The 24,205-nt window shown below is 39.6% G+C and overlaps 1 protein-coding gene across 1 annotated transcript in view; it reads right to left on the bottom strand.

Moving 5' to 3' along the window:
- The window catches only part of MIB1 (mindbomb E3 ubiquitin protein ligase 1), a 133,756-nt gene extending 110,017 nt beyond the window's left edge, over window positions 1-23,739 (bottom strand). The window contains exon 1 of the mRNA XM_025365115.1: window positions 23,445-23,739. Coding sequence (XP_025220900.1) covers window positions 23,445-23,673 — 229 coding nt within the window. The 5' untranslated portion in view covers window positions 23,674-23,739. The remainder of the gene's footprint in view (window positions 1-23,444) is intronic.
- Window positions 23,740-24,205: the final 466 nt, after the last annotated feature.

Here is a 24,205-nt window from a genome sequence, read left to right as displayed (position 1 = left end):
CAACAATATGTGGCTTGTCAACATCAGTGTCACTACTTTATAAACACATCTTGAACGGTCAAGCTCAATGCTGAACAAACAAGGGCTGTATTATCTGTGCAAAAGTGACATTCTCCTGGATTCAAGTTCTGACTCTGTATTTACTTTTACGCCCTTGAAAAGGTCGTTTTATCAGAAGTATTTACGTATAAAATAATGTGTGTGTTGTGTTTTTTTTTGTGTTTTTGTTTTTGTTTTTCAAAATAATTGCAGGGAGGCAGAAAGAAAGTAAAGTGGGATTCAGGTAAAACAAGATTAGCCATGTTGAAGCTGGGTAATGGGTACATGGGAGTTCATTACATTATCTTTCTCTTTGTATCCATTTAGAACATCTCCATAATTAAATAGAAGAAAGGAGCCCTTTCATTCTCACAGCCTCGTCCCCTTTGGAGAATGTAATATATTCTTTAAAGGTGAGACAACATGTTCTAAAAATCAAATAACATGCTACATATGTAAAAACTAGAGTACAAAAGTAGTCATATTACTAACATAATACACTATTGCTACTTCCTGATAAGGAAAAAAAAAAAAACCCTATGTTATTCATTTTCTATATTCAGATAACCAGATTCTAAACAAAGGGCCAAACTTGAGTGTATGCCTGTTTTGAGGGAAAGGGAGGGGAGGGGCAAGGATCAGGAAGGAAGAGGGAGGGAAGGCAGGAAGGAGGGAAGCAGGGAAGGAAGGAGGAAGGAACAAACACCTGAAAGAATTGGGATACTAATGGACTACAAAAAGCCTGATACCCCAACACCAAATATGTTTTATGTGCAATCCTTCTGCAGTCTCCTGCCACATAAATGCCTGACTGTAGGGACAGAAGACAGTGGACATGAGTGTCTACTGATTCATTCAGAACTATTTCTTTATTCCTACTGCAGGCATGCCCTCTGCTGCTTTCAAGTATCACTCTTAGAGCCATGTTCACGCCACTGCACTCCAGCCTGGGCAACTAAGAAAGACTCTAACTCAAAAAAAAATTTAAAAATTACAAATCACGCCTGCTGTAGTGTGGAGAAAAAAGATATGAAAAAAGTAAAAACGGCTAGAGAAAGGGAGTCAGGTTAAAAGAAGTTAGTAGCAGCCCAGCTAAGATAATGGTAGCTTAAATTAAGGTGATGACAGTAGAAATTGAGAGAAATGGGTTCCAGAGATATTTAGGGCTTGGTAGCTAGGGGTCAGGAGACAAAAGATATAGAGGATATAAATGGGAAAGTCTAAACGAGATCATTCAAGAGAAAACAGGTGAAGTATTAGAGATATTTAGCAATTAAACAGTACAGTAAACTGAAATCTAGAACTGCTCTGCTTAAAAACTAGAATGGAGTCACCAACAAAAAATAAGAATATCTAATCAAAAAATACAAGCCCAGGTCTCCATTGATAGAAATTCGCCTGAGAAACTAAATAGGAAAAAGAATCAGGAAAAGTTCCACAGAAATGATGGATGAGTGGAACTTTCAAAGAAAGGAAGAAATCACAGAAAAGCAGAGTATGTTCAATGAACCAGGAACGACTTTGCTTAGCAGAAACATGCAATACAGCCAGAGACCTGGAGATAAATTATAGAGTCAGGCTAGAAATTAACAAGATCAGACATGATTTCTTTTTTTTTTTTTTTTTTTTTTTGAGATGGAGTCTCGCTCTGTCGCCCAGGCTGGAGTGCAGTGGCGCGATCTCGGCTCACTGCAAGCTCCGCCTCCCGGGCTTACGCCATTCTCCTGCCTCAGCCTCCCGAGTAGCTGGGACCACAGGCGCCCGCCACCTCGCCCGGCTAGTTTTTTGTATTTTTTTTTTAGTAGAGACGGGGTTTCACCGTGTTAGCCAGGATGGTCTCGAGCTCCTGACCTCGTGATCCGCCCGTCTCGGCCTCCCAAAGTGCTGGGATTACAGGCTTGAGCCACCGCGCCCGGCCAGATCAGACATGATTTCTAACCTGTATACAATACGGTATTTAAATTGCTATCTCAAATGGTAAAAACAAGCGTATGTGATTTAAGAATTTACTTGTATAACTTACTATCCACTTAATATTCAAAATCAACTTAAATACTCTGGGGCCAATATTCTCATCTATAAATTAAGAAAACACTTCCTTTCACAAGGAAAGAGACATTGTGAGGCTAAATTGTTAGACACTCCTAGAAACAGAAACTTCATTTAAAAAAAGAAAAAAAATTAAAGTGATAGGTAAACACACTTTGAAAAACTTTAAAGCAAAATATACATATAAAGAATTATACTGCACTTAACTTCATCTTAATATAGATTTAGTAAATGCACTAGTCATCTATTTAAATAATATAATCAGAATCATCAACTATCCCAGACAAATTTTGCAATACTTATACAGAAATCAAAGAGCTTAATAAAAGTTTAAATTTTTCAGAGACTGTATATGGGGAACATTTAATTATTCATCTGTGAATTAAAAGATTAAAAGAAATAAAAACTTCTAAATAGCAATTATATACCGTATTACTAAAGTAACTAAAGTAATTTGAAAGTTGGTTTGTGTAAAGATTTGCTTAGGTTCCTTCATGTTTTTGTTTGTTTTTAGTTTAAAGTGATATACACGACATCTCTGATGCTTATACTTCATGTTAAATGCTCCTGCTCACCCAGCTGCTTCCTAGAATTAATATACACTCAGCGTAGAAAACCTGGAAAATCACAAAGGCTAATCCCATCAGCACATCCAGGGAATTATCTTTCTAGTTTTTATATTACATGTATCATACAATTTAGATGCAAAAATGTCACACTGTAGTTTCTTGCAAACTACTTTATAAAATGATATTTTACCATGTCAGTAATAATTCTTCTACAACATGGTTTAATAACTGTCTAGAATTTCCCTCTATGGATTAACATAGTTTATATATAATAGTCCCATATTTTCAACACTGGTTATGTTAACTTTTTGTCTTTATCTGCCACAAACAAATACCTTTGAATGTGCCTTTTTTAAACATTGAAGGCAGGGTCAAAGTCTGACCACATTTGAAACACTCTGTAAGTGCCTTCTATAGAGATTGTATCCATTTATGTTTCCCTTTCAGCAGTATCTGACTGGCTTTCTTGACACATCTTTAGCATGCACTGAAGTAGTATTTTTAATGTGTGCCAATTTGAGAGGAAAAAATTGGTATTTCTTGTTTATTTTCTTTTTTAAATTCTAAAATTAATAACACACTTATCATAAAACTTTAAACAACCCAAAAGCATACAGAACAAAATGTGAAAGTCCCCCGTCATCATGCACTCCCACCCACTGTTAGCAGTTTGGTGGGGGTTTCCAGATTGTTCTGGGTACACATTTTCTATGTGTGCTCTCGTCGGCGTGTGTGTGACTTCTGAGGCTTCATGCTTAGAAAGACTTTCCTTAAAATAGTAAAATATACTATTCAACTCTTAACCTAGCACTTTTATGGTTTTCTCAGAACTGGCTCAGAGCTCCCAGTGCAGGCAGGTTGTGAATCCTGAGGGGAAAGAGAGTGACAGACAGACAGACACAGACAGACAAGCGACATCTGCCTTGCCTTTTGTGACCAAACCTCAGAATTCACAGTGTTACTTCCTCTTTACTCTATTAATTGAGGCAGTTACAAATGTCTACCCAGGTCCACTGAGGGAGGGAAGCAGCCTCTTGAGGTGGAATATCATTGTCTCCTAAGAAGAGCACGTGGGATGGGATGTAGATTGGTGCAGCCATCTTTGAAAAATACCATCTGGCATGCCTCTCCTCCATTTTAAATATAACTTGGTTTTCCAGGAATAGAACTGTGTATAATGCCTATATAAAACAGGGGTATGCCTGTATTTCAGTATTAAAATGTGAATTTAAAAAAACTAATTAAATGGATTGTTATAGTTGGCATTTCTCTTTAAAAATGGCAGCTCTATGAAAATTTAATATTCTGTTTAATAGCCCTGCACCAGACAACTATGACAGTTCTTCAAAATCTTTTTGTTTATGGGTTTCACAATTTACCTTTAAAAAAAAAAAAAAGAAAAAGAAAACTTTGTGTGACCTAGAATAGTTCTGTACCTAATTTTGTAAACTTTTGATATTTATGTTAGAAGCAATAATATAGAAATAATTATAGAATTATTTTTCCAAAATGGACATTATATGGAATTGATTACATATTGATTTAAAGCAACCTCACTGCCACACGCCTGAAGTTAGATTCTAATAACCGTATCTGTTTTAGCACAGGAAAGCTGACGAAAATATCACAATTAATATCAAATACCAATCACAGTAAATGTCCACAAAATGGCTAAGTTTCTGAACAAGGTCTAAAATAAATCTGATTTAGTTCCATCATCACAAAAAAGTAAAATGCACTAAACAAATCAGTACTCACTACACACTTAAGCGGTTTATCCTGAATTTATCCTGAATTAACTGTGCAGCTCTTCAAATGTGACTTGGTTGATGAAAGATGTAGAGAGAATGTATCCCCAACTACCCCACTCAACAACAACAGAAAAAAACTGTCCAGTTTGCAACCACTGCCTCATTTACATATTTTTCATTTCTAAGTTCATTTTCCACAACATACAATGATAACAGTCATGAGCTCATAATCTATGTACAGGCTTTCTTTAAAAGGAACCATTTAAACACACAATGACAACCGGTTAAAAAAATTCTATAATTCATGGTTTTAAAGAATACCTCAGGAAAACCATTAATGCACACAAAAGCACATCCAGTTGCTTTCTTGATTCCCACAGTTCAAATGCCAACAAAGCTACTGAACAGCTGTGAAACAGACTAACACTAAGAATTGAAAAATGTAAACAAAGCAACCCATTCCTCTACCAAAATGAGCACTACAGAATTTTTAATGAGAATACAATTAATTGACTTTGAAACAAAAGTTGATATTTAAAGAAAACATAAAACAGAAGAAGGGGCATTAAATAAACAAGACCAACATTTTACTAATCTCTTACTGTACCGTGGTAGCTTTTTTGTTTCCCTCACTACATCCACCCAATTCATTTTCATCTAAAACCATTAGCCCTGGCAAGAGTTTTTCCTTAAAAATTTTTATTTCATAAAATTTAACTCCTTAACTGAACCTTTTTTTTTTCCTTTTTTTTCCTTTCTACAGAATACCATATTACCCTAAGGAGTTAATGCCCTTTTCTCCTTTGCTAAGCTTTATGAAGACATCTGCCACCGTTAAATGAACCACCTGATAGCTTTTGACTCATTCTACTAATACTCAAATGACCATCTGCTCTAAGTTTTAATGGTATCTTGCCTGAGTTTAATAATTTAGAGAATTTGTATAACTGAAGTATTTTTGTTGGAAAATTTTATGAATATAGTAAAACATGTTGCTTAAGATCAATAACTACATTCTTAACAGACCTAATGAAAATAGCTCAAACTCACAAAGCAATGATTTAAGTAAAATGTTAAATTTCTGGGTAGAAATGATGGCTGGAAGAGAAAAGTAGAGTTTTCACTACAAGCAGTTAAATACATATGAAGTGCTTCAACAACAGAACAAAAATCTCTAAATTATCACTTCATAAAACAGCAAAAGTAAAAAGTAAACAACATAACTGTTCATTAACAACAGAATGGATATATATATTAGGGATACAATGGAATATCAAAAATGAATGTTCAACAGCCACACAATTCAACATGGACATACCCTTCACCATAATGCTGAATTTTTAAAAATATAGAATACAAAGGCCAGACACGGTGGCTCACATTTGTAATCCCAGCGCTTTGGGAGGCCAAGGCAGGCGGATCAAGAGGTCAGGAGTTCGAGACCAACCTGGTCAACATGGTGAAACCCCATCTCTACTAAAAATACAAAAATTAGCCGGGCCCAGTGGCGCGCACCTGTAGTCCCAGCTACTCGGGAGGCTGAGGCAGGAGAATCGCTTGAACCCAGGAGGAGGAGGCTGTAGTGAGCCGAGATCACGCCACTGCACTCCAGCCTGGGCAACAGAGCCAGACTCCATCTCAAAAAAAAAAAAAAAAAATATATATATATATATAGTGTGTATATATATAATATATAGAGAGAAAGAGAGAAAGAATACAAAGTGTTGAATGTAAATACATATTATTTACAGATATAGAAAAATGTGTAACATAAAGAAACTCATGGGAATGATAAAAACTAATGTGTGACAGTTGGTTACCTTAGGAGAAGAGGGGAAGGAATGCAAGTGAGAAATACTACACAGGGTGTTCAAATGTGTTAGTAACGCTTTCTTTCTAGATGGATTCTAGTTATTGGTTATATTACTTGTTTATTCACTTGTATATGCTAAATATTATGCAATAAATTTTAAAACTTTTCTTAAAAAGAAACATTCCTTCTAGACTAGTATGGTGCCTAGCTATACCCTAAACTTTGCCCAAATTCAAAGATTTCACCTAACATCAAAAAAAATGTACAAGTCAGCCAGGTGCGGTGGCTCATGCCTGTAATCCCAACACTTTGGGAGGCCAAGGCAGGTGGATAACGAGGTCAAGCGTTCAAGACCAACCTGGCCAACATAGTGAAACCCTATCTCTACTAACAATACAAAAATTAGCCAGGTGTGGTGGCACACGCCTGTAGTCCCAGCTACTTGACCAGCCTAGCCAACATGGCAAAACCCCATCTATACTAAAAATACAAAACTTGCCAGCCACGGTGGCGTACACCTGTGATCCCACCTACTCAAGAGGCTGAGACAGGTGGATCACTTGAACCTGGAAGGCAAAGGTTGTAGTGAACCAGGATTGCGCCACTGCACTCCAGCCTAGGTGACAGAGCAAGATTTCATCTCAAAAAAAAAAAAAAAAAAAAAAAAAGATTTTTAGCCGGGCGCGGTGGCTCAAACCTGTAATCCCAGCACTTTGGGAGGCCGAGGCGGGTGGATCACGAGGTCAGGAGATCGAGACTATCCTGGCTAACATGGTGAAACCCCGTCTCTACTAAAAATACAAAAAACTAGCCGGGCGTGGTGGCGGGCGCCTGTAGTCTCAGCTACTCGGGAGGCTGAGGCGGGAGAATGGCGTGAACCCGGGAGGCGGAGCTTGCAGTGAGCCGAGATCACGCCACTGCACTCCAGCCTGGGAGCACAGCGAGACTCCGTCTCAAAAAAAAAAAAAAAAAAAAAAAAAAGATTTTTATACCTTTTAAAATAACTGCACTAACTGGTAAAAACTCATTATTTGATTTTAGAAGCACACCACCTGTGTACCTTGAACTACTGTGATTTCATTTTACAGGTGACGAATGAAGGCTCGAAATGGGGAAGAAAAAATGACTGACAGACCAAGACTCGAATCTCCACCATCAACTTACTACTCGTGGAGTCTTGGGCAAATTAGTTTATTTCTCATGGCCTATTTTATCATCAATAAAATGAAGCCTAACAAACAACAATGAGATAAAGTATACAATGCCTGACACATGACTGGAGCTCAGTAAATGTTAATTCATTCCACTAGTTAATAGGCTCACTTGATAAAATCCTTGATTTCCCGGCTCCTAAGCTACTGCATTTTCTACTATCCCCTGCAAAGAAACTGGGGGGTAAGGGACAGTAAGGCACCATGATGTAAAATATTACGATTCAAAGCTCTCTGGATTTATTATCACTAGCCCTGCAAAACTGCCACAAATCAAACAATAATTTATTTTGATATTACAAAGTCTCTGCTCCATTTCTTGTTGGTTTAGGAACAAAATTATCATCAAGACAATAAATCCACTCCTGGGGGAAACCAAATACTCTTATCATAAGTGTGCTCTGAGAATATAAATGAATTCTAACCCAAGCAAATATTCATGAAAGTAAATTTGCTTTTAAAAAGTAATAAATATATAAATAAGTAAGTATTCCAAAGCCAAAAATGAATGTCTGGACTATCTGCTGTTTTCCATTTCTTATGACATTATCTCCTCCACTAATTTAAATGCTACCTTATCTTAGTCATGTTCCACAAGTCCATTTTATAAAAGTCAGTTGCTGGCTGGGTGCGGTGGCTCATGCCTGTAATCCCAGCACTTTGGGAAGCTGAAGCAGGCAGATCACGAGGTAAGGAGCTCGCGACCAGCTTGACCAACACGGTGAAATCCCGTCTCTACTAAAAATACAAAAATTAGCTGGGCATGGTGGCGGGCGCCTGTAATCCCAGCTACTCAGGAGGCTGAGGCAGGAGAATGGCAAGAACCCAGGAGGCGGAGCTTGCAGTGAGCCGAGATCAGGCCGCTGCACTCCAGCCTGGGCGACAGAGCGAGACTCCGTCTCAAAAAAAAAAAAAAAAAGCCAGTTGTTTAGAATTCAGAACCCATTTTCCCTCAGAAACAAAAGTTTAAAGGTAACTTAGGTACCAGACTAGTTCACAAGAACCTGTTTACACTACATAGCGCTAATCTGCAGGCTTACAAAGATAAAACATGTTGTGTTCCTAGTTCCATCTGAGGAAATGGTTAAACTGCTCTAAATATATTCCCAGACATGATAAGACAAGCTAAATGGTGTGCAGCCGTATGAATGTATGTGAGTAAAGAAATGGGTTTAAAAGCATGAGGAGGAATGTTCTTAAAGAGCCACTTTCCTACAGGTACTTAAAATGCACAAGCTCCTGTTTGATAACTTAAAGCAATGGTTTCCAAAAGTGAGTTACATGACCCAGGAGATATAAAAGATGACCTTTGAAATGCAAGAGAAAATCCTTTATCTGTCCACAATCCCTTATCTATAATGCCAAAATTCAAAAAAAACTCCAAACTCCAGAACAGTTTTTTTAGTAAGTTAGCAGCAAACTCATTTAATGGTAAACTCATCTGAACAAACAAAAGGCTACATACAGAATATAGTCTTTATTTATCCCCTTAGAATTATTCCTGTGCTTTGCTGCAGAAGTATTAATGTATTTCTTTATTTATAGGCTGTAGCTGTAGATCTCAAAGTGCATGTTATGTGTTACATGGCAAACACACCATATAATGCTAAAATCCAAAAGTTCATAAACTCAGTGCCAAGCATTCTCAAAAAGGTGTTGTGAACTTCCCTTAAAATGTCAACTTTTATATTTACTTTTTTTTCTAAAAACAGAAGAATAAAATTAAGTTTCACTCATTGTAAATCAGTCTATTGACATTAACATCCTAGTGGGTCCCTGAAAAAACCCACATGAAACACCTGGAACACAAAAGGTATACTGAGGGTGCGTGGGAGTTTGAGAACATGAGGGAGTTAACAAAGCTTCTGGCACATTAACACATGCTGCAGTTTTGGGTACCTACTTTGGCATTTTTGTGGCGTATACCCTAATGATACAAAATAAAATGTCACTGATTACCTTGAAACAGAGTACTTAGAAGAGTCAAAATTAAGAATGAGTTTCATATTTTTCTTTTACAAAATAATAGTGTTGCAAAACTGTACACTCATTCTGTGATGAAAAATAATTATTGGTGGTGTACCCCTTAGAAATTTTTTTTTTCTAATTACACCTATTGAATCTGTCCCTTCCAAGGAAAGGTGATATCTGGCAATAAATGTCAGATGCTTTCCCAAAGAAACTAACATGAACAATGTGAAACTGATTTTGGATGTTGGAGCTGTTTCCATCATTACATAGTTCTTAATGCTGAAATGATGTGTAGTACCAACAAACTCATCTGCATCCTTAAAAGACGGTAATATTTACTTAATTTTAAATTCAATGGATGTTTAATTCATTTGTTCAAAATATAAAAGTGAATGCCTTCCAATTTAGTCTGCAAGAAATGATTAGCATCAGAAAAGATGGGCAATTAACAGCTAAATTTCAATGGAAATTTTTACTTAACTGGTAAATGAGAGAGAAAAATAAGAATCAAGATTTAGTAAACACATTGTATTAGGATCCAATCAGGAAATAGAAACCATATAATACACCACCCCTAGAAGTGGGGAAACAATGGGAAAATAAAGGACTTAATGAGGCCCCAAGGAACTAGAATACAGACCTTTAAAAAGCTGCTATGACTGGTTGATACAGGTGTCCTGGAGGAGGGTACAGAGTCCAGTTTTGCTGTTGTCGGAAATACAGTAGACCCTCCTTATCCAAAGGGAATACTTTCCAACACTCCCCAATGGATGCCTTAAAGTGCAGATAACACTGACCCCAACTGCTGCCAAATGGAACACATTTCTGTTCACGTCTTCCAAGCACAAATTTAGTGCTGTTTCCATCTTAACTAAGCACTTATGCGCTGTGGCCCTAATTTTTGTAGTTTAAGATGTGACAGCAAAACTAACATGAAATTTCTTTTTCTTTCTTCACAATTTCATGGATAGACAGTTCATTACCGTAGATCTCAGAATCCTCAGCACAGGATTTTTTCTATTTCCCTGAGAACTTTCACCTTTTTACTTAAAGGATGCTCTTGATGGTTTCTCTTTGACCTGTCTGAATTGCCAACATCACTACTCCTTAGCTTTGGAGCCATTATAAAGTCAAATAAGGGTTACGTGAACACGAGCCCCACAATACCATGACAGTTGATCTGATAACAGGCAGCTACTAAGTGACTAAATAGGTGGGCAGCATAGGCAGTGTAGGGAAGCTGGACACGGTGACAGATTTGGTCCCAGGCAGGAGAGTTCATCACACTATTCAGAATACTGTGCAATTTAAAACGTATGAATTGTTTATTTCTGGAATTTCTGATTTTATATTTTCAGACCATGGTTGACCTCAGATAACTGAAAATGAGGAAAGCAAGACCATGGATAAAGGGGGACTACTATATGTAAACTAGAATCAAATACTGATACAGAAATCAACATCCCAACCTAGCCTGCTGGGTAGAACGACACCAAACAGGAAAGAGCAAGTCAGATTCCCAATCTAGCCTTCCAGTCTCCCTCTAGTGCCTCCTACTGGCAGAGCCAACAGGGATCCAACTGGCAAAGGAGAAATACAGTGTGCAGAACCAGTCCAGCCCCACAGGGCAGAGATGGGGGTTAGGAGGTGAGGTTAATAACCAGCATACATCCATCAGAAATGCACTTTTTGGCCGGGCGCCATGGCTCACACCTGTAATCCCAGCACTTTGGGAGGCTGAGGCGGGTGGATTACCTGAGGTCAGGAGTTCCACACCAGTCTGGTCAACATGGTGGAACCCCATCTCTAATAAAAACACGAAAAGTTAACTGGGCATGGTGGCAGGCGCCTATAATCCCAGCTACTTGGGAGACCGAGGCAGGAGAATCACTTGAACCTGGGAGGCAGAGGTTGCAGTGGGCCAAGATCGCGCCACTGCGCTCCAGCCTGGGCAACAAGAATGAAACTCTATCTCAAAAAAAAAAGAAAGAAAGAAAGAAAGAAGAAATGTACTTCTTTTATTAGGCTCTATGATCTGTCACTGTGAGGTCTCTGTTTTAGCTACAGCATCCAGTAAAACCAAGAATTGAAACAAACAAAACTTAGACTTGACTTACTATTAAATTGAAATTTTCAAAAATAAAATCAAATTGGTCTCATCTCATTTAAAAAAAAAAAGAAGATTTTGAGCCTGGGCATGATGGCTCATGCCTGTAATTGCAACACTTTGGGAGGTCAAGGTGGGTGCATCACTTGTGGTCAGGAGTTCAAGACCAGCCTGGCCAACACGGTGAAACCCCGTCTCTACTAAAAATACAAAATAAGCCGGGTGTGGTGGCAGGCACCTGCAATCCCAGCTACTTAGGAGGCTGAGGCAGGAGAATTGCTTTAACCTGTGAAGCAAAGGCTGCAGTGAGCCGAGATCGTGCCACTGCACTACAGACTGGACAACAAGAGCAAAACTCCATCTCAAAAATAAATAAATAAAAATAAAGAATATTTTGAGAAACAAAATACCAAAATATCATTCTGAAGGTTTAATCCTTTCAGTCTATTCATCCTTTTTCTACATGTATTTTCCCATAAATAGTATTTTAGCCTTTCAAAAATTTACATTAAAAGCACAATATTGGGGTAGGGAGGGGGCAGAAAAAAAAAAGAAAAAGCACAGTATCTATGTTAGTCCTTTGAAACTTGCTTTTTCACTCAACATATATTTGGCAAACATACATCCAATTCTTCCACTTTAACTGCTAATATTTTACTTATTTGTGTTTTCATTAGTCTGTATATAAACTTTTAATAATTCCCCAATTATTATTTTTAATAAACAATATTGCAATGAATTTCTTCATACATATCTTTATAAATATGTGCCTGAGAATCTCATGAATATACACCTGGAAGATGTTTTCAGCTGCAGAACATGTGTTTTTTGTTGTTGTTTTTTTTTTGTTTTTTAATTTACAAGATGTTGCCAACTTGCTTCTCAAAGTGGTTGTACGGATTTACTCTACCACAAGGCCTGGAGAGTTGTTTCCCTATATTCTTCATTAATACATACTATAATTTGACTTTTAATTTTTGTCAATCTAACTGAAGTGAAAAGATATCTTTTGTTTCATTTGTACTTCCCAGGTTACCTATGAGTTCGTTGTGTGAATAATTATAGTTATTAGCTTTTTCAAAGCCAGAGAAATATTTATATTTAAATTTATCTAATCCATTGATTTCCTAAAGGAAAAAGACAGCTGGTTGGCCCAATTCTAACTGCTACCTGAAAATTTTCTGCCTCACCAGGTAATGTAATTATCCATGACCACATACAAACATAAATATTAATAGGTCAATTTTTCTCATTAAATAAAAAAAACTTTATAAAAAACCTAACATTTCAGTAATTTGAATACTAACAATGATATGATAGTTGAGTAGATATGACAATGTCACATCTTCTGCCAAGAGCAGAGCTTGTCCTCAAGAGCAGAGCTGGGACTTTGGCCCAATGTGTTTGGAATAAAGAATAAAAGATAAAGGACCCCAGTACTACTATAACAGTAAAGTCTGACCAGCTCAAACTGGAGGATCTGACAGCCTTATATGAAGCTCAATTACTTGCTTTAACAACAAAAACTTTCATGGGACTAATACGTTTTCTTACAAGAAGCTAAATATAATTATATGTAATAAACTACCTGTGACATATTGTGTAGACACACACACACTCCCAAAAACCTATTAATGTCCAACAATGGTATCACATTAAGTTAATCAAATAACCACAGCATGGACTAGCATAGGACTTCTCATATCCAACATTAAATGCTAGAACAGGGAGGCAGTTCTGACAGAAAAAGGTTTTGAATAGAATTGTATATTCAACCAAATTATCAGTCAGTTTTGGGGGTGAGAGAGACAGTGTAGCAAAATAAAGCAATTTTCAGGCCTGCAAGGACTCAAACTCCTATAAAGAAAGAAAAGGGAAAAAAAGGGAAGAAAGAAAGGAAGGGAAAAGGATTTTTCCCCCAAGAAAATGAGAAGGGAATGACATGAGATATAGTATAAGAAGGAGTAATAAGAGAGAACTACAATTTTAAATCCAATTAATTACTAGTAACATAACTGTGAGCCGGTGTGGTAGCTCACGCCTGTAATCCCAGCACTTTGGGAGGCAGAGATGGATGGATCACTTGAGGTCAGGAGCTTGAGAGACCAGCCTAGCCAACATGGTGAAACCCCATCTCTACTAAAAATACAAAACTTTGCTGGGTATGGTGGTGCATGCCTGTAGTCCCAGTTACTTGCGGGGCTGAGGCAGGAGAATCACTAGAACCCAGGAGTCAGAGGTTGCAGTGAGCCGAGATCGCACCACTGCACCCCAGCCTGGGTGACAGACTATGTCTCAAAATAAATAAATTAATTAATAATAATAACTGTGACGTTTAATGCAATTTTATGAGCAAATCTTTTTTTTTTTTTCTCCTCTGTTTGAGACTGGGTCTCATTCTGTCACCCAGGCTGAAGTGCAGTAGCATGATTTCAGCTCACTGCAACCTCTGCCTCCCAGGATCAACTGATTCTCCTGCCTCAACCTCACCACCAAATAGCTCGGACTACAGGCACACACCACCATGGTGGGCTAATTTTTATATTGTTTTGTAGAGACGGGGTTTTGCCATTTTGCCCAGGCTGGTCTCAAACTCCTTGGCTCAAGCAACCTGCCCGCCTCAGCCTCCCAAAGTGCTAGGACTACAGGCGAGAGCCACTGTGCCCAGCTGAGCAAATCTTACAACATAAAAAGAAGCAAGTATTTACAGGAGTATGGTGGGGGAGAGAGGACAATGCAAACAAAAATTTGGGACTAATTTTCCTGAAAATTTACATAAAACCAACACAATGAAAAAGGTAAGAGGTGGCCAGGCGCGGTGGCTCAAGCCTGTAATCCCAGCACTTTGGGAGGCCGAGACGGGTGGATCACGAGGTCAGGAGATCGAGATCATCCTGGTGAACACAGTGAAACCCCGTCTCTACTAAAACTACAAAAAACTAGCCGGGCGTGGTGGCGGGCACCTGTAGTCCCAGCTACTCGGGAGGCTGAGGCAGGAGAATGGCGTGAACCTGGGAGGCGGAGTTTGCAGTGAGCAGAGATCTTGCCACTGCACTCCAGCCTGGACAACAGAGCGAGACTCCGTCTCAAAAAAAAAAAAAAAAAAATACAAAAATTAGCCAGACATGGTGGCGCCCGCCTGTAACCCCAGCTACTTGTGAGGCTGAGGTAGGAGAATCGCTTGCACCCAGTAGGAGAATCACTTGCACCCAGGAGGTGAAGGTTGCAGTGAGCTGAGATCATGCCATTGCACTCCAGCCTGGGTGACAGAGTGAAACTCCATCTCAAAAAAATAAAGAAAGAAACAAGTATGGGCAGGAGTAATTAAGAGACTGACTAGTTTTCAAAAAAAAACTAATGCAAAAAAAACACTAATTTTTTGATCTGTTTGTTACATATTAAAAGGTAATAATTAGCAGAGCAGAAAAAAAAGGTGATAAAATTTCTAACTCACTGGTTAAAAAAAAAAAATACAAGAAAACTGGAAAGTTAAAAAGTAAGGCAGCAGCCAGCTGCGATGGCTCATGCCTGTAATCCCAGCAATTTGGAAGGCCGAGGCAGGCAGATCACCTAAGGTCGGGAGTTCGAGACCAGCCTGACCAACATGGAGAAACCCCGTCTCTACTAAAAATATAAAAAATTAGCTGGGAGTGGTGGGGCATGCCTGTAATCCCAGCTACTCGGGAGGCTGGGGCAGGAGAATCACTTGAACCCGGGAGGCAGAGTTTGCAGTGAGCCAAGATCGCGCCATTGTACTCCAGCCTGGGCAATAAGAGGAAAACTTCGTCTCAAAAGAAAAAAAAAAAGTCAGGTAGCAGTCATCAGAAAAAATGTATCAGTTGCCACAATACATATGAACAAGTTAAATTCCTCTATTAAAAGACAAAGGTTCTCAAAGTCAGTGAGGATAATATTTAACCATGTCATTTATAACAGAAATTGCTATAACAAATCAATTTAAAAGCTAAAAATTAGTAAACAAAGGTATATATACACAAATATGCTTGTTGCAGTGTTGTTTAAAATGACAAAAAGGAAACACTATAAATGTCTATCAAAATAGTTAAGTAAAATATTTTTTAACTGTTAAATACCATGTACCTAATAAAAAGAATGAGACAGATTCTTATGTGCTAACACTGCAAGATGTCCAAGACAATATATATTTAAAAAGAAAACTGAAGAACAGTACGTATGGCATACCTATATGGGAATACATATATATTTCTCTATAAGTAGTTAAGTTTAACACATAAAAATAACTGTCACCTTGTTTTACCATATAGGAAGTACATATTAGATTACTTATAAGGAAAACAGAAAACATATATGTCAAGTAGAAAAAAGGAATGAAACAAAACTATGTATACCATAAAACCTTAGCTGTGCAAAAAGAACACACTAGAAAGAAACAAGCAGGGCTCAGTGGCTCATGCCTGTAATCCAGGCAATCTGGGATGCTGAGGTTGAAGGATCACCTGAGGCCAGGAGTTTGAGACCAGCCTGGGTGATACAGCAAGACCCCAACTCTAAGAAAAAATAAAAATAAAAATAATTAGCCAGGCTCGGTGGAGTGCACCTATAGTCCTAGTTACTCGGGAGGCTGAGGTGGGAGGATCACCTGAGCCCAGGAACTCGAGGTTGCAATGAGCTACAATCACACCACTGCACTCCAGCCTGGGCAACAGAGTGAAACTCTTTTTTTTTTTTTTTTTTTTTTGAGACGGAGTCTCGCTCTGTCACCCAGGCTGGAGTGCAGTGGCCGGATCTCAGCTCACTGCAAGCTCCGCCTCCCGGGTTCACGCCATTCTCCTGCCTCAGCCTCCCGAGTAGCTGGGACTACAGGCGCCCGCCACCTCGCCCGGCTAGTTTTTTGTATTTTTTAGTAGAGACGGGGTTTCACCATGTTAACCAGGATGGTCTCGATCTCCTGACCTCGTGATCCGCCCGTCTCGGCCTCCCAAAGTGCTGGGATTACAGGCTTGAGCCACCGCGCCCGGCCTTTTTTTTTTTTTTTTTTTTTTTTAAAAAAAAAAAAAAAAAAGGCCGGACACAATGGCTCACAACTGTAATCCCAGCACTTTGGAAGGCCAAGGCAGGTGGATCACTTGACCTCACAAGTTCAAGACCAACCAGGGCAACATGGCAGGACCCTATCTCTACAAAAAAATACACAAATTATCTGTGCATGGTGGTGCGCACCTCTAGTTCCAGCTACTCAAAGGCTGAGGTGGGAATGAGGTGGGAAGATGGCTTGAGCCCAGGAGGCGGAGGCTGCAGTGAGCTGAGACTGTGCCACTGCACTCCAGCCTGGGGGATAAGAGTGAAACTCCAGAAAGAAAGAAGAGAAAGGGAGAAGGGGGAGAGAGAGAAAGAGGGAGAGAGGGAAAGGAGGAGGGGGGAGGGGGAAGAGAGGGGGAGAGAGTGAGAGAGAGGGGTCAGGAGGGAGAAGGGGGAGGGAGAGGGGAAGAAAATAAAACTTAGAATGATTTTGAAAAGAGCACTAAACAATTTACAACAGGATATATCACAAAGTTTCATTTCTAAATTGGTTTACATTTCATTATCAATTTTCCAACAAGCAAAGTATGACAGGTGGTCACGTTTCTGAATGACTATACTATAAAAGAAAAAGAGAATGATACAGAGGAAAAGCAATGAACTGGTATTCATCCCTACTATCTGCCACTCACCAGCTTTGTGACTGAACAAATTTCTTAATCTCTCTGAACCTCAGTTTCCTTTTGTTTTAGGATAATATCTATCTAATCTCGGGTCCAATGAGTCAAAAGCTCTTTGAAAAGTGTGTTTGATTCAGAAAATACTCATCCAGAGACATGGCTCTGCTGGAAAATGGAGATACAAGAATAACACAGACCCTTTCCCTTAAACTAATAATCTAGTGCAAAAGACAATTACAACACAGCATACCCTGCTATAACAGATGAAAGCACACGTGTGATGAGATCACACTAGCTAGCAATTAAAGAGGGTGGAGGAGAGACCCTGGTGGATGGCTACCTGAGAACACATTCAAAAAGAAACATCTAATCTAATCAGAGGGACAGGCTGGAAAGTATAGGATCGAAAATATACCTTAAGATAGCATTACACTTACAAAAAGTACATATATTAGAAAGGTGTTACATGCTCCTTTCAGTTGCACAAAATTCTCTTCTCCCCAACTAATAATGCCAATCTAGTTTTAAAAACATGTATTACCAACAAAAAATCAAGGCTTGAAATCTGTTGAAAGGAAAAGGAGAAAACAGAAACGCAGGGAATCTCAAGTAGACAGTCACTCAGTACTCTGCTGTTCAAAGTGTGTCCTTGAGCCAGCAGTATCTGCATCACCTATGAGCTTATTAGAAATATTCTCGCAGAATCCCAGACTTACTGAATTAGAATCTGCATTTTAAAAGGTCCCCAGGTGATCTGTGTGCTTTAAGCTTGAGAAGTACTGACACAGGGGTCTACTAGTTGATTTCTTGAAGTCCTCAGCTCAACTAAGCTGCAATCTACAGGGACTATTAAGAACTAGATAGACTTTCATAATTTACAACATTATTTTAGTGGAGGAAATAAAATAAGAAAGACATTTTACAGAAGTCTTTAAAATAGGTAGGATATATGAGGAAATAAAGTTTTCCTTGCAGATGTCATTAGTAAAAAACATTTTGTGATATTTCATCCTTTCCAGGTGTGGCATCCTGCTGCCCAAACATTGTTCCCTCAAGTCCTGTTTTATCCTACGGCTTTGTGTCCTGACAAATACCCTTTTCTACTGTAGTTCTAGAAACAGATCAGAATAGCGGACTCAGAAAAGGAAAAGCTGAGGATTATTAATTCATTTTATTTTTTTAATCCAGGGTCAGCCCTTTTAAACCTTCAATTGAATACAAAACATCTGATAAGTTTTTCCACATATGACCGGACAAGCATTCTTTGCTAGTGGTCAAAGAAAAGGACAAAGAACTACCCCCAAAACAGTTTGAATGAACAATGACCCGAAGCTGGTTTTGAATAAAGCTGATTTTCTATACCTTTAACTTTGTATTATCTATACCAAGAATGACAGAACCTTAACAGGAAAGCTACATTCATTTTCTCCATTACCTCTGGTAACACTACAACAGTGTAGTCAAGTGAACACAAAACAAGCATAAATAAAAACACATTTCTCCCCAACTCCTATAAAATCAGTGCCTAGATGATAAAATGTCAACTACACCTACTTGACTACAGACTTTACGAAATTAAATCCAAACTAATTAAATAACATCCCATATAGTTCCAAAATCTTCTTGCTCACTACAAATGAGCCAAATGAATCTGGAAACAAGATAGAAGTTATATCACTCAAACAGATACTAAATGCTCCTCTCTGCAAAGTTTAACTATCCTAGACCATAAATTCAAACATATCATGTGTGTCCTGAAAGAAAAAATAAAGCTGATATGCCAAAATATTACAGACCCGCATACAACTCCCAGACAAAATCTTCAAAATGTAGTGAAAAAAATCATATCAGAAAGATTCACAATGATCCAACCACTCCAGAATCCTTAACTCCCAGAAAAGTTGCAAGGAATCTTATGCTGAAGGTTACCCATTTCTTAATTCTCAATAATACTGCAATAAATTTTCTATTCATATAATGTAGGTGGAACTAGGGAACAAAGGATGAAAAATCAAAGGCAACCTCAGTTCTCCCTCTGATAAATATAATGTTTCTTTTTTAATTAAGCATAAAAATATGTCACACACAAAAATATAGAACGGGCTGAGTGCGGTGGCTCACACCTATAATCCCAGCACCTTGGGAGGCTGAAGCTATGGATCACTTGAGGTCAGGTGTTCGAGACCAGCCTGGCCAACATGGTGAAACCCCGTCTCTACTAAAAATACAAAAGTCAGGTGTGGTGGTGCATGCCTGTAATTCCAGCTACTCAGGAGGATGAGATAGGAGAATCGCTTGAATCTGGGGGACGGAGGTTGCAGTGAGCTGAGGTCACACAACTACATTCCAGCCTGGACCACAGAGGGAGACTGTCTCAAAAAAATAAAATTGTGTGTGTGTGTGTGTGTGTGTGTATAACACCTATGCACTCACCACGGGGTAGGTTTAATCCCAGAACATTACCAAAATACTTAAAAGCCCCTGGTGTACTTCTACCAATTGTGCTCTCCACTCCCTTCACCATAAGGAGGTCCAGTCCACTCCCTTGAATTTAGTGTTTATCATTAACTTTATCTGGCACACTTTTACCACACATGTACATATCCCTAAACCAATGAGTCTCAATTGGGAGCAATTTTGCCCCCGCTAGGGGACATCTGGCAATGTCTGGAGATATTGTGGGTTGCCACAAGGAGGTGGGGTGCTACTGCATCTAATGGGTAGAGGCCAGGGATGCCTGCCTACAATGCACAGGACATTCCTATAACAAAAAATTATCCTATCCAATTTAAAATGTCAATAGTGCCAAGGTTGCAAAACCCTACCCTAAAATAGTTTTGTTCCGCACTTTAACATACCATAGGTTTTCTTTTGCAACTTACTTTATTTGCTTAACATTCTCTTTATATACAGTACTGTACTATATAAATTCATACAATTTATCCATTCTCCTGTTAATGTACATTTAAGTTGTTTCCAATTTTCTGTTTTTACATGCAACACTGCTGTGAACATTCTTTTTTAAATTTTATTTATCTCAAAACCATAGTAACTGCTATGAACATTCTTATACAAGCCTCCATGTGCTCAAACAGAGATTCTCTCCAGGACAGTGACTTTCAGAGTGTTGTTCTTCAACCACTAGGGAAATCCTCAAGACCCTTTGAAGGGCTTCATGAGGTCAAAAGTATTTTTACAATAATACGTAAGATACAAGTTATCTTTTTCATATTGGCATCACATTGCTGGTACAAAAGCAACAGTTGGTAAAATTTCTGGTGACTTAGCCGAGTTAACACTGTCATTAATGAGACACATGGATATTATGTACCTCCCGGTATCATGCACTAACAAGGGTAAAACATCATTTCTACGAGTCTTGCCGAAAATACATAATCTGAATTTAATCATGAAAAAGCAGCAGAAATACCCAATTTGAGAGATAACAAGATTGTTTTTCATTACCTTGACACTGACTAAAGACTGAAGAACTCGCCCAGATTGGAAGAGACCACTAAATGCAACGTGTGATCTTGGATCAGAAAAAGAATATTAGTAGGACACTAATAATAACCACTACATATAATTTGAATAAATGAAATTTGAATAAGGTGTATAGATTAGTTAATATGGTATTACCGTATTAGTGTTAATTTTCTGGTTTTGATCATTGTACTTGCTAAGATATTAACAGCTGCAGAAGGTGGGTAAAGGGCAAAAGGGAACTCTTACTAGTTTTGTAATTTTTCTGGAAGACTACAATTGTTTCAAAAACAAAAGTTAATTTTTAAAATGTTAATTTTATGCAAACAAATATCAAGTACTTAATAAATATTGAGTAAATCTTATAGAATGTAACAAAATGTCAATGAACACTGATTATTAAATCTTTTGAAGAAAAAAAAACACTGAAAGTAGTAGTATAGTACTGGGGCAAAACAAGAGCCAGGAGCTTATAATTTTGTTCAATTCTTTAAAAAAAAAAAAACCTGAAGAATTTAAACCATAGAAATTAAAATATATTTCAACAAGTATTTCATATGAAGGTTGGCTGTCCTGTGTCCATCCTGCTCTTAAAAGGTTTATTAAAAGATTAGATGAACAAGATAAACCACTACATATAACAATATATAAAATGATCTTATTAAACAAAGATTCTAAAAGTTACTTCTGAAAAAATCTACTTTTATAGTAAGATAATAAACCTATTAATATGATAGATATACCCCATACTACAAACATATAGATAACATTACTATTCCTTCAAAAATCACCGTAGTAAAGAATCTGTTACACTTTACCCTAGATATTTAAATTTCCTCATAAAGCTACAATTACTGATACCAAGAATTCCTCCAAATACGGGTTGTGGTCAGACTTTAGTTTGAGCTAGCATGACAACAAAACTTCAAGGCTGCAGGTGACAAAACAAAACCCTGTCTCAAAAAAAAAAAAAAAAGAGTAGGCAGAAATTAGGCCTCAAACACTGTTGCTGGCAGTGTCAACTCATAAAACGTCTTCAAAAAGCAATTAGTCAATATCTACCAAAATGTTAAATATGTGCAATGTTTTGATGCAGCAATTCCACTTCTTCAGAAATACTCAGCACATATGCATAAGGATATATGTGCAAGGACCTATTCACTGCATCATTGTAAAGAAAACATGAAATAATAAAACGCCCATCGATAAACTCCTGGTTAGATAAATCACCGTATCCAATCACTGGAATACTATGCAGCCATGAAACAATGGAACAATCACCAATATAATTTAGTGAAAGAAACAAAAATGCAGAGGAGTGAATATAGTTATCATTTGTACTTAAAGGGGATTAGATTTATAGTATAGTCACACACATGCTTGCCATGCAATAGAGTATTCTGTAAGACTACACAAAAAACTGATAACAACGGCTGCCCCTTTTTGGGCTGTTGAATCTTTTCATTTTCTTCTGGTCATGTACATACACTCTTTTTAATATTCAGAAAGCTATCTAAAGCCTGATCTTGTGGCTGACTCCTGTAATGCCAGCATTTGGGGAGGCTGAGATGGGAGGGCTGCTTGAGGTCAGGAGTTCAAGACCAGCCCAAGAAATAAAGCGAGACAACTGTCGCTTTAAAGAAAAAAATTTTTTTAATAATTGTTTTTAAAAAGCTGGCTAAGGAATACAATTTGTTAAATTAGCTGTTCAAAAATTGAGTTGGCTTGTGTTAAGTTCTTTATTGCTACTAATAATAACTATGAGCCCATTCCAAGATTTGTAAGGCCTTGCCAAACTCAATCAATGTCTTAGAAGCAGCTCATTTAGGAATACTGAAAAGTACCCAATTTTAAATGTGAACTATTTTCTACAGAATCAAGGATAAATAATACCAAAGATGAATCTATATGAAAATGAATTTGAAATTTATTTTGTGAAAGCAAGCCTTTGGTTTAATCATTTAGAAACTCTAGCGTCAATAACAGACCCCTAAAAGTCACTAATGAAGATTCATTAATCAAGGATCCTGACTCACTGCTAGGTGAATGGGTAAGATTCTGACATCACCTTACTGAGACGGATGTTAGTGTAACAAAAAATAAAATCAGGTGTCCCCTATGCCGATCTGCCACTTGGAAAAAGTATTTAACACAAAGAAATGGTTCAAGAGCTCAGGCTGTTTTTCCCTCTATTGATAAAGATACAAAACAGAACAATATGGATGAAAAATCATTCCACAGAGTCCCAAGTAACATTTGGCTACTGAACTCCAAGTCATTCTGTGTCACAGGCGGTAAGAAAAAAGGCATCTCCACAAATCCGAGGTATCAACGGCCCCTCGGCAATTGTAAACGGTCAACTGAGCACCATATGGCAAGGCAAGCCTCCCTTCAGACAGTTATCACTTGGTGGCTGATTAATTTCAATGGCTTATTAGATAGGCCTCTCCAGACTCCTTCCGAAGAGGAGGAGTCGGGTTGGGGGAGCTGTGTCTGTTCTCTTCCCGGTGCTTTGTGTTTTCCAGGCTTGAAAGCATCCCGGTGATGGTGCTGCCATCATTTCCCTTGGGGGTAGGGGGTCTTTTCTGTAAGTTTTTGTTCACCCGTTCTGAACCTAGAATTCCCTTTACGCTTTCCCTTTCCGCTCACTCCAGCCGGGCGCTGCCCACCAGGTGTCCCACCGCAGACCTCTCCCCGCGCCACCGACGTCCACCGCAGCTCGCCCCTTCCCCCCGCGCGCGCAGGCCCGGGCCAGGTGGCCGCGGCTTACCGGTGGGCGCGCTGTCCAGGATGCGGAGGTCGTAAGCCCCGGAGCAGCGGTAGTTGGCAGCGGTGCCGTTGTCCCACACTACCACCACCTCCTCGGGGCTCTCGAAGCTCCGGACGGTGCCCACATGGCCCTCGCCGCCGTCCTGCTTCCCCCACTTCCAGTCCGGGCCGCGCACTACCCGAGCGCCAACCCCTTCCACCATCACCCGGTTATTCCGGGAGTTACTCATCGGGGCCCGGGCGGTGGGCTCCGCCGCTGCCGCCGCCGCCGCCGCTGCCGCCGGGGGGCCCGTGAGGGAGTTGGGCCCGGGCCGGACTCTCGGCGCCGGCGGGGGCGGCAGCGAGCCCCGGGGGACGTGGGAATAACTCACGGAGGCGGCGGCGCGGTCCCCGCGGAGCCCAAAGCCGCTGGCCAGCCGTCGCCGCCGCGCCCCCCGCTCGGACTGGAGGGCGGCCCGCGGCTGCTCGGAGGCGGCGGCGGCTAGCGGGCGGAGGGGAGGGGGCCGTGGGCGGGGACTTTCCCGCTTCCTCCGGGCTCCCCGGCCAGGCTACAGCGACGGCCGCCAGGAAACCACGCTCTCCCCCGGCCGGGAGCGCGAGAAGCGCAGGGGGCCGGGGGAGGTTAGCCCGGGGGGGGCGGCGAGGGCGGCGGGGAGCAAGCTTAACTGCCGGCCTTTCTGCGACCCCGGGCCCTGGCTCCGGGGAAGGAGCCCGAGCGCCGGCGCCGCCTCCTCCCCAGTGGGCAGCGGTGGTACCTCCCGG

The sequence above is a fragment of the Theropithecus gelada genome, chromosome 18 (genome assembly GCF_003255815.1).
Source record: "Theropithecus gelada isolate Dixy chromosome 18, Tgel_1.0, whole genome shotgun sequence".
In the NCBI taxonomy this organism is placed as follows: domain Eukaryota; kingdom Metazoa; phylum Chordata; class Mammalia; order Primates; family Cercopithecidae; genus Theropithecus; species Theropithecus gelada.
This window is presented reverse-complemented; position numbering and strand designations above follow the sequence as displayed.